The sequence below is a fragment of the Tenrec ecaudatus genome, chromosome X (assembly GCF_050624435.1).
Source record: "Tenrec ecaudatus isolate mTenEca1 chromosome X, mTenEca1.hap1, whole genome shotgun sequence".
Lineage (NCBI taxonomy): Eukaryota > Metazoa > Chordata > Mammalia > Afrosoricida > Tenrecidae > Tenrec > Tenrec ecaudatus.
In genome coordinates, this window is record NC_134548.1 from 168,540,414 (window position 1) to 168,552,630 (window position 12,217).

At 44.8% G+C, this 12,217-nt stretch overlaps 1 protein-coding gene across 1 annotated transcript; it reads right to left on the reverse strand.

The window, feature by feature from the left end:
• Positions 1-1,240: 1,240 nt before the first annotated feature.
• On the reverse strand, positions 1,241-3,516 carry LOC142433111 (nucleolin-like). The gene is given in 3 exon segments (XM_075538243.1): positions 1,241-1,645; positions 1,648-3,387; positions 3,390-3,516. Coding segments are annotated over 3 exon segments (2,088 nt in total). The 5' UTR covers positions 3,451-3,516; the 3' UTR covers positions 1,241-1,358.
• Between the last annotated feature and the right edge of the window lie 8,701 nt (positions 3,517-12,217).

Consider the following 12,217-nt stretch of genomic DNA (forward strand, 5'->3'; position numbering starts at 1 on the left):
ACTGCATTAAAATGTGCTGAAAGACTAGGCTTATACAAAAGTAAACATGGTACTATGTTTAGAAGAGCCAAGTTGAAAAATTTCACAATATTGCACCAAGAAAATAATGTCTCAATTGTGGCGATATCGGGAGGGTGGAGGGAAGGTTGGGTAGAAAGGGGAAACCGATCACAAAGATCTACATATAACCCCTTCACTGGGGGATGGACAACAAAAAAGTGGGTAAAGGGAGATGCTGGACAGTGTAAGACATGACACAATAATAATAATTTATAAATTATCAAGGACTTATAAGGGAGGGGGGAGTGTGGAGGGAGGGGATAAAATGAGGAGCTGATACCAAGGACTCAAGTAGAAACCAAATGTTTTGAGAATGATGAGGACAACAAATGTACAAATGTGCTTGACACAATGAATGCATGTATGGATTATGATAAGAGTTATATGAGCCTCCAATTAAATGATTTAATGCAAGAACATTTTGTTCTGTTAAATAGGCATTCCATGATGCACACCTTCTAGACATGATCACTGAAGACAAAGCAGGTGTATAAGAAACTGTGGTGAAGAAAGAAGATGGTGCCTGAGTATCAAAAGATATAGCGTCTGGGGTCTTTAAGGCTTGAAGGTAAACAAGTGGCCATCTAGCTCAGAAGCAACAAAGCCCACATGGAAGAAGCACACCAGCCTGTGTGATCACGAGGTGTCGATGAGATCAGGTATCAGGCGGCAACGAACAAAAAAATCATATCATTGTAAATGAGGGGAGCGCAGATTGGGGACCCAAAGCCCATCTGTAGGTAATGGGACACTCCCTTAAAGAAGGGTCTCGGGGAGAAGACAAACCAGTCAGGGTGCAGTGTAGCAATGATGAAACATACAACTTTCCTCTAATTCTTAAATGCTTCCTCCCCCCTACTATCATGATCCCAATTCTACCTTAAAAATCTGGTGAGACCAGAGGATGTACACTGGTACAGATAGGAACTAGAAACACAGGGAATCCAGGACAGATGATCCCTTTGGGACCAGTGCTGAGAGTGGGGATACCGGAAGGTGGAGGGAAGGTGGAGTAGAAAGGGGGGAACCGAGATTAAGAATCTACATATAACCTTTTCCCTGGGGGACGGACAACAGAAGAGTGGGTGAAGGGAGGGAGACGTCAGACTGTGTAAGGCATGACAAAATAATAATGATTTTTTTTGTAGAAAAACACAGATTTATACATTGGCTGAACGTCGTCTCCACAGGGCGCGCTCTACTCGGAATGTCCACCAAAGGCTCTGTCACGATCCGGTAACAGTAAAACCCAGAGTCCTGTATTTCAAACAGAAGCAGGAAAGACAGGGATGGAAGAGTTACTCAAACTTCGTCTTCTTTCCTTGTGGCTTATGGTCTCCTCCTCCTCCTCCTCCTCTGCCTCCCCGGAAGTCACCTCACCCTCCAAAGCCTCCCCGGCCTCTGCCACCGAATCCACCGTGGCCGCCTCCTCTGCCATGGCCTCCTCGGCCTCCAAACCCTCCTCTGCCGCCACCTCGTCCCCCGAAGCCACCTTCACCCTTGGGCTTGGCCCAATCCAAGGTCACTTTGTTGCCATCAATCTCGCCATCCTCCATGGCCTCCTTGGCTGCTTTAGCATCCTCTCACTGTTGAAATCCACGAAGCCAAACCCTTTGGAGGAGCCCGTTTCCCGGTGAGTGACTATCCTGGCCCGAACAGATCCATCAAATGATTCCTTCAAGGTCTCCTCGGTGGTTTCTTCAGACAGCCCTTTGACAAACAGGGTCTTAGAAGGCTGGCTCCGGGCATTCGGGGATCCCCTGGCTCCTTGCAACTCCAACTGGATTGCTCTGCCCTCGATTTCTCTTTTGTTACAAGAACTTAAAGCCTCTTTGGCATCTTCAAATGAAGCAAACTCTATGAATGCATACCCTTTCAATTTGCCATTCTGGTTCTGGGGCACCTTGATAGCAGTTGCCTTCTCAAAAACCTCCTGCAGTGTCTCTTCTGTTGTGTTGTAGGACAGGTTGCTTAAAACAAGGGTTTTTGATTCACCTCGGTGGTCCTGGTTTTGGCCCTTCTCCCCAGTGTAGTACAGCGATATGGACCGCCCGTCGATCTCCGTCCCCTGCTCCTCCTCAAGGGTGTTCTCAGCATCAGCTTCTGTCTTAAACTCGAGCTATGCAATCCCTTGACTCTTCCCGTCTTTGCTGACTAATCTGAGCTCCACAGCATCTTCAAAGACCTCCTTTAATTCATCCTGAGTGACTCGGTAAGCCAAATTTTTGGCCACCAGTGCCCTGGCATCTCGATCTTTCTTATGGTCCTTTCCCTTTGGTCTCTCTAGTTTAATCTCATTGCCAAAAACTTTTAAGCCAGTGAGTTCCAAAGCTTTCTCCAGGTCATCAGCAGATGCAAAATTCACATAGTCAAACTTCCTAGTCGTACCAATTCTAACATCCATCACAGTAAGATCGTTCTCAGCAAAAAGGTCACTGAGACCAGTTTTTAATTCAGGAGCAGATTTAGTGCAGTTCAGATTTCCAATGAAGAGGTTGAAGGCTGTACTTGGGTCTACGGCTTCCACCTTCTGTTTCTTGGCTTCAGGGGCAGATTTCTGCTTGGCCATCTCCTTCCGTTTCCCAGACACTTCTTTGACAGGTTCTTCTTCTTCTTCCTCATCGTCTTCCTCCTCATCCTCATCCTCCTCGTCATCCTCTTCCTCCTCATCCTCTTCATCCTCATCGCCATCGTCCTCCTCCTCCTCCGCCACACTCTTGGCTTTTACAGGGACTGCCTTGGCCGGTGCTTTCTTGCCTTTGGCTGGTGCGACTTCCACAGCCTCTTCCTCTGAGTCATCATCCTCCTCGTCGTCATCATCTTCTTCATCATCCTCATCATCTTCCTCCTCCTCATCCTCAGAGGCAGGGGCAACAGCTGACTTCATCACGGCTGACTCAAACTCTTCTTCTTTATCGTCGTCGTCTTCACTGTCATCCTCCTCCTCCTCCTCCGCCTACCTCTCTTCCTTCTTGGCATTCTTGCCGTTCTTCACTCCCTTTGCTGGTGGGACAGCTCCCTTCTTCCCAGAGGTGGCCACTATGGCTTTGCCGGGGGTGGCGCCCTTCTTGCCAGGTGTCACGACTGCTTTGGCTGGTGCTGCTGTCTTCTTGGCTGGTGTGGCGGCCACCTTCTTGCCAGGAGTGAGCGCTGCTTTCTTGGCTGCAGTAGCAACTACCTCCTTTTTTGTTGGAGAAGCCATCATCGTCTTTGATGGCACTGTGGCGTTCTTCTTGCCTTTTTTCTGAGGAATGATAACCTCCTCTTCTCCACTGTTTTCTTCTTCATCATTGTCTGACATGTCCTTATCCTCACTGTCATCTTCTTGGGAGGAGGTGCCATCTTCTTGGGATCACCTTGATTTTTATGGGCCTTGGCGAGCTTCACCATGATGGCGGCTTGGGACGAAGGCAATGCGAGTGGCGCAGATGAGCCTGTAGGAACTCAAGCGACGTCAATGGCGGCCACAGTCAAAATAAAAATGATTTATAAATTATCAAGGGTTCACAAGGGAGGGGAGAGCGGGGAGGGAGGGGGAAAATGAGGAGCTGATACCAAGGGCTCCAGTGGAGAGCAAATGTTTTTAGAGTGACGAGGGCAATGAATGCACAAATGTGCTTGATGAAATGGATGTATGTATGGATTATGATAAGATTTGTATGAGCCCCCAATAAAATGATTTTTAAAAAAAGGTTACAGGCACAGAAACACACAGGAGCAGTTCTGCTCTGTTTCATAGGATCACTATAGGTCAAACTTGGCTCAATCACAGTGTGTTAGGTTATCAATTTCTGAGATGACAACTTTGGGAAGCTAATTAAGCACATAACACTAGACTTTGAATGTTAATTAAGCAGAATCCCTGTAGTTTAAAACAAAAGATCAAATATATGTCACCCATATTATAAAATGTGAACTATTACCACCTTAAAAATAAAAATAAAATGGTTTTAAAATAAATAATAAAAGTAAGCAACACAACCGAAGATGGCGATGGAGTGACACAGACCAGAGGGACTCCGCAGAATCCAGCCCAGGAGAGTTGCTCAGAGGGAAATTCAACGCCACTGGATCACAGGAGGCGCATCATAAAGATAAGTAGGCACAGATCCACGGGGTTTTGAGGGGCTGGGGGCTTTTGGCTTACCTCAGTGGAAGCCGGCTGGGGCTCGACCCTAGCCCAGCTGCCGGAACTGCCCAATCCGGGACTATTTGCAGCCTGTAGCAGGGCGTGGTCTCAGCACAGCCAGTTTTCCCCTACCTACCTCAGAACAGGGACAGGACCCTTGCGGCTCCACTGGCAGGGATCGGGGTTCAGCTACATTGTTGCTTCTGTTTGCATCTCTGCTCTCTATTCCCACACAGCCTGGGAGGGCTGCGCAGGGGCTTTTTCAAGGCACCGCCAGCTTGCCGCGCCCGCGTGGTCTGAGCAGGGACTAAACCCAAACCCCCACAGCTCCACAGGCAGGGATCAAGGTTCAGCTACACTGCAGCGTCTGTTAACATATCTGCTCTCTGTCCCCCCACTTCTCTGGGGGCTGCTCAGCAGCTTTCTTGCGACTCTCCTTGGGGCTCAGCTGCAGACTGCCGCTGGGGCTTGGGGCAGGGAGTAAGCCCTTGCAGGTGTGCAGGCTGGCAGTGGGACTCAGCTACATAGTTGCTTTTGCTTCCCTCACTTCCCTATACCTCTGCACAGTGTGGTCCAACTTTTTAATTTTTCTCCCCCTTTTATTACTAACCTGCTCTCTCACACTCCATTGCGGACTTACGGGGCACTCCCATTGCCCTAGGGCATTTGTGCCATGGCCACACCCAGCTAGGTGAGCTCCATTCTGCATAAATAGTCCAAGGCTAGGGTAAGGCCTGTTTGCTCTCCAGGGGATACTCCTTGGACTTCTCACCAGGGAGTTCCTGCCTGTGTACCTGGGGACATAAGGCAGCTCAGCCAACACTTATCAATACTCAAACCAATAGCAGGAACTTCAGCCCAGCCTCTGCAACACTGGGGCAGGCAGTGGACCTGCCATCTGGGGCACTCCCCTGATAGGGAAGCCACAGGAAGATAAAGTGGTAGGTTAATCCCGTAGCAAAATCAGCTGTAGGCAGTTCGAAGAAGCATTCCTATAAGTCTTCCAGAGAGAGACTAGAAAATGGCACCTGGTCCCTCAAAAACAACTCAACGCAAACAGCCATCACCCCCAACGACCTCAACGAAAAAACAGGAGAAACAAAAGACAAAGGCAGAAGATGTCATGAACATAGCAACACACATAGAAGAAGCAGACATTGAGATGCCATACAAAGAAACTCTCAGAATGCTGCTTGGAGTCATGCAGGATATGAGGGAAACAATACAGAAAAAGGATGAAACGATAGAGGAGATAAAAGCCATACACCAAAGGGAAATACAGGAGCTTAGGGAGGAAATAATGAAAAACAATAGTAGAAGCATGTTCCTTGAGAATCGATTGGAGGAATCAGAGAACCGCATCAGTGTCTTGGAGGACAACCAAGCAGACTTTAATAAACGTGAACAAAAATCTAATAAGAGCATCAGGGAAGCCGAAGAAAACCTAAGAGCTATGTCTGATGCTATGAAGCGAAACAACATTAGAATTATTGGCCTACCAGAGGAAGACACAACAAAGAAGTCATCTGCAACAATAGCGAGAGAATTCTTGGAGGAAAACTTCCGCAGCCTAATGAATGAAAACAAAGCAACCATCCAGGAGGCTGAAAGAACACCAGCACGACGGGAACCCAACAAGAAATCACAATGGCACATAATAGTTAAACTATCCAACTTTGAGGAAAAGGAGAAAATCATGAGAGCAGCTCAGGAAAAACAAACAATCACATATAAAGGTTTCCACATAAGGATATGCTCAGACCTATCAGCAGAAACTATGAAAAAAAGGAGAGAGTGGAGTAACATATTGCAAAAATTGAAGGAAAACAAAGCAAATCCAAGAATACTCTACCCAGCCAAATTATTGATCAAGATCGATGGAGAAGTAAGAGGACAAACTCAAAAAATACGTTACAACAAATCCAGCCTTACAAAAGATCCTCGCCGACTCAGTATGGGCAGAAGAACAACACTCACCAAGCACAAATAAGATACCAACACATAGAACAACCTCACCCAGAGCACAACAAAGAGAAAACAGACCCCAAGTAGCAATGGATAAAGGATGGAAAGAAGTCAAGAATGATACACACACAAAACACACACTAATGAGAAAGGAAAGTAGGAAAACTCCAACACAAGAGGTATATAATGGCATCACAGAGTCCGTGCATGGAGATAATAACCCTGAATATCAATGGCCTGAACTCAGGCATTAAAAGACTGAGACTAGCAGAATGGCTTAGAAAACACAACCCATCAATTTGCTGCCTACAGGAGACACATCTCAAGGCTACAGACAAAAATAGGCTGAGAATCAAAGGCTGGAGAAGGATCTACCAAGCAAACAGCAATACAAAAAAAGCAGGGGTTGCAATCCTTATCTCGGATAAAATTGACTTCAAAGTGCAAACCATAAAAAGGGATAAGGAGAGACACTATATAATGCTCAAGGGAATCATAGACAATGAACCACTAAGCATTGTAAACATATATTCCCTGAATGAGAGACCAGCTCAATACGTCAACCAAACACTCCAAAAGCTTAAGAAAGAAATCACAGACTCGACAATTATAGTGGGCGACTTCAACACAACACTCACTGAGAAAGATAGATCACAGGGAAAGAAACTCAACAAGGAGACTAGAGAGCTAAACTCCACAATTAGACAATTTGACCTAATAGACATTTACAGAGCTTTTCATCCAAATATAAAAAATTTCACATTCTTTTCAAGTCCCCATGGCACATATTCGAAGATAGACCACATGCTGGGGCATTAGGCAAATCTACATAAATTTAAGCACATTGAAATAATACAGACCTCTCTCTCTGACCACTGTGCCATAGACTGGAAATCAACAAAAGGAAGACAAAGAAAATAAGAGCAAATAATTGAAGGATGAATAACTCTCTACTGCAAAAGGAGTGCATACTGGAGCAGATCAGAGACGAAATCAAGAAATTTCTAGAAACCAAAGAAAATGAGCACACGACATACCAAAACTTATGGGACACAGCAAAGGCAGTCATCAGAGGAAGGTTCATAGCAATACAAGCACACCTAAGAAAGGAAGAGACTCATGATGGATACGCTGACACAAAATTTACAAAAACTACAGCAGAGTCAGCACGACAACCCTACTAACAGCAGAAGAAAAGAAATTATAAAAATCAGGGCTGAGATTCAGGAGAGGGAAAATACAAAAAACTATGGAAAAAATTAATATCGCTAAAAGTTGGTTCTTTGAAAGGATAAACAGGATTGATAGACCATTGGCAAACCCAACCAAAGAAAGGAGGGAACAAATGTCAATAGCAAGAATAAGGGATGAAAGAGGGGTCATTACAACAGACCCTAATGAAATCAAAAGGATGGTTACACAGTACTATGAAGGATTGTACTCCAATGAATTCAACAATTTGGAAGACATGGACAAATTCCTGGAAAAACAATCCCTCCCTAGACTATCCTCGGCGGACATCAAGAATCTCAACAGACCCATAGCAATAGAAGAAATAGAAAAGGTTATCAAGGGATTACCAACAAAAAAATTCCCTGGACCAGATGGCTACGCTGGAGAATTCTACCAAGCATTCAGGGAAGAACTAATACCAATTCTACACAAAATTTTCCAGAACATAGAAAAAGATGGCAAACTCCCGAACTCCTTCTATGAAGCCAGTATAACTCTGATACCCAAACCGGGCAAGGATCCCACAAGAATCGAGAACTACAGACCAATATCCCTAATGAACATTGATGCAAAAATCCTTAACAAAATACTAGCCAACAGAATACAAAAGTATATAAAACAAATAATTCACCATGACCAAGTGGAATTCATACCAGGGATGGTTCAGCATACGAAAGACCATTAGTATTATTCGTCACATTGACATGAAAAAGTATAAGAATCACATGATAATATCAATAGACGCAGAAAAAGCATTCGACAACATCCAACACCAATTCCTGTTTAAGACACTAGCGAAGATAGGAATGGAAGGAAAGTTTCTCAAGACAATACAAGCTGTATATGAAAAACCAACAGCCAAAGTCATAGTCAATGGAGAAAAGACTAACACAATCCCACTGAAAAAGGGGACCAGACAAGGATGCCCCTTGTCCCCACTCCTATTTAATATCGTGCTGGAGGTTTTAGCTAACAGCATAAGGCAAAGAAGTGACATCAAAGGTATACGTCTGGGGAAGGAAGAGGTGAAACTATCGTTATTTGCAGATGATATGATTCTATATATGGAAAATCCCAAAAGTTCCAGAAGGGGAGTACTGGAAGCAATAGAGGAGTTTGGCAGAGTGGCAGGACACAAGATCAACAAACAGAAGTCCATCGGACTGTTATACACATCAGATAAGACCACAGAAGAAGAGATCAAAAAGGTGGTACCCTTCACAATAGCCAAACACAAATGGAAATATCTAGGGATACACCTGACTGAAAAACAAAAGATCTATATAGGGAAAACTATAGAACACTATTACAAGAAACCAAGAGCGACCTCAACAAATGGAAGAATATTCCATGCTCTTGGATTGGGAGACTTAATATAGCTAAGATGTCAGTTCTGCCAAAAGCACTATATAAGTTTAATGCCATCCCGATATAATTACCATCATCTTTCTTCAAAGAAATGGAAAAACTGATTACCAACTTCATATGGAGAGGGAAGAAGCCCAGAATTAGCAGAGAACTCCTCAAGAAGAAGGACACCGTGGGAGGGCTTGCTTTACCTGACTTTGGCACATACTATGCAGCCACAGTTCTCAAAACTGCATGGTATTGGTACAATGACAGACACTCAGACCAATGGAAAAGAACTGAAAACCCAGAAATAAAAGCATCAGCATACACACAGCTGATCTTTGATAAGGGCCCCCAAAATATCAAATGGGAAGCCGATGCCCTCTTTAACAAGTGGTGCTGGAAAAAATGGATAACAACTTGCAGAAAAATGAAGCAAGACCCTTATCTCACTCCATGCACAAGAATAAACTCAAGGTGGATCACAAACCTTGAAGTTAAACCCCAAACTATTAGGGCCATCAATGAGGGAATTGGGACAAACTTGAGAACTTTGGCGCAGGGAATACACAGGCTAACAGAAATAGGGAAGGACACAAACACAGAGGAGGCACAAATTGACAAATGGGATATACTGAAGATAAAACACTTGTGTACATCGAAAGAATTCACCAAGAGAGTAATAAGAGAGTCCACAGACTGGGAAAACATCTTTAGCAATGACACATCGGACAAAGGCCTTATTACTAAAATCTACAATACTCTGCTAGCTTCCAAAAAGAAAAAAACCAATAGCCCACTTGAAAGGTGGGCAAAGAACTTGAACAGAAATTTTACAGGGACAGAAATCCGAATGGCCAACAAAGATATGAGAAAATGTTCCCGATCTTTAGCCATAAGAGAAATGCAAATTAAAACAACAATGAGGTACCACCTGACACCCTCAAAGGTAGCCCAATTCAAAAAATCAGAAAGCAACAAGTGTTGGAGGGGCTGTGGGGAGACAGGAACACTCATCCGCTGCTGGTGGGACTGTAAGTATGTACAACCACTATGGAAATCAATCTGACGATACCTAAAACAGATGGAAATAGAGTTACCATATGACCCAGCAATCCCCCTACTGGGCATACACCCAGAAGAGGCAAGAAGCAAACCAACACCAGACATCTGTGCTCCAATGTTCATTGTGGCACAGTTCACAATTGCAAGGAGTTGGAAGCAACCCAAATTTCCATCAACTGACTAGTGGATTAAAAAACTGTGGTTTACATACAATGGAGTACTACGCATCACTAAAAAGCAGTGATGAACATATGAGGCACATAGCGGCATGGGAAGAACTGGAGGAAATCATGCTAAGCGCAATAAGTCAGGCACAAAAGGACAAGTACAACAGGAGGTCGCTGAGGTAAGAATTAAAAATTTTTTTAAAAAGCAAAAGTGGCATAGGGGAAAAGCTACTGTATACAAATATTTTTGTGGTGAAGACTGTGTAGTATGGCAGAGACCAGACCAAAACCAGGGATGCACATGGTAGACAATGGTGGAGAAGGTGGGGGAAGGATAACAAAAGGATGAATATAAGGAAGAAAAGGAGAGTGGGGGCATGGGGTGCTAATCCACCCAAGGGGAGGGTATTGTTTATATCTCCACAGGGAAAGTGGGACCAGACATCAACCCAGTGCCACAAGGTGTGAATGCAATATCCCGGCGTGGAGTAGGGAACCAGTGGAGAGGTCTGGGAGGCTGGCCCCAGCACCATAAATTAAGTGGATTCCTGCCCCTGCCCCGAAAAGAATTTGTTCCAAAGGACGACATTGACTCTGCAGCTCCGGGAGATGGACATATCTGATCAGAGCACACGGGACTTATTGGTGAGGGTTGACTTGTTACAATTATCCCAGGCAACAAACAAACAACCACAGGGCCCTCCTGACATGCATTTCGTAGGGTATGGATGCACTGTAAAAATTATAGCACAACCTTGAATGTTAGCTGGCAACAATTGAGATTTATTTTCCATATTTTAGTGTTGCTTACTTAAAAAAAAAACATTTTATTAGGGGCTCATACAACTCTTATCACAATCCATACATATACATACATCAATTGTATAAAGCACATCTGCACATTCCCTGCCCCAATCATTCTCAAAGCATTTGCCCTCCACTTAAGCCCTTTGCATCAGGTCCTCTTTTTTTCCCCCTCCCTCCCCGCTCCCCCCTCCCTCATGTGCCTTCGGTAATGTATACATTGTTATTTTGTCATACCTTGCCCTATCCGGAGTCTCCCTTCCCCCCGTTCTCTGCCGTCCATCTCCCAGGGAGGAGGTCACATGTGGATCCTTGTAATCAGTACCCCCTTTCCAACCCACTCACCCTCCACTCTCCCAGCATCGCCCCTCACACCCTTGGTCCTGAAGGTATCATCCACCCTGGATTCCCTGTGTCTCCAGCCCCCATATGTACCAGTGAACAACCTCTGCCCTATCCAGTCCTGCAAGGTAGAATTCAGATCATGGTAGTTGGGGGGAGGAAGCATCCAGGATCTTGGGGAAAGCTGTGTTCTTCATCGGTACTATCTCGCACCCTGACTGACCCATCTCCTCTCCTAAACCCCTCTATCAGGGGATCTCCAGTGGCCTACACTTGGGCCTTGGGTCTCCACTCTGCATTTCCCCCTTCATTCAATATGGTATACACACACACACACACATATATACATACGTACACATATATACCTATTTTTTTTATTTTGCATGATGCCTTATACCTGGTCCCTTTGGCACCTCGTGATCGCACTGGCTGGTGTGCTTCTTCCATGTGGGCTTTATTGCTTCTGAGCTAGATGGCCGCTTGTTCACCTTCAAGCCTTTAAGACCCCAGACACTATCTCTTTTGATAGCCGGGCACCATCAGCTTTCTTCGCCACATTTGCTTATGCACCCATTTGTCTTCAGCGATCCTATCATGGAGGTGTGCAGCAAATGATATGATTTTTTTGTTCTTTGATGCCTGATAAGTGATCCCTTCGGGACCACTCGATCACACAGGCTGGTGTGTTCTTCCATGTGGACTTTGTTGCTTCTGAGCTAGATGGCCGCTTGTTTATCTTCAAGCCTTTAATACCCCAGTCACTATCTCTTTTGATAGCCGGGCATCATCAGCTTTCTTCACCACATTTACTTGTTCACCCACTTTGACTTCAGCCGTTGTGTTGGGAGAGTGAGCATCATAGAGTTCCAATTTAATAAAAGAAAGTTTTCATGCATTGAGGGAGTGCTTGAGTAGAGGCCCAAGGTCCTTCCGCCCCCTTAATACTTAACCTATAAATATAGACACATAGATCTATTTCCCCATCCTCATATATATATTTGCATGTACATGTCTTTGTCCAGACCTCCATAAATGCGCTTTGACTCCTAGCTCTTTCCTCCATCTCCCTTGACTTTCCTCCTGCCCTACTACCATGCTCCGT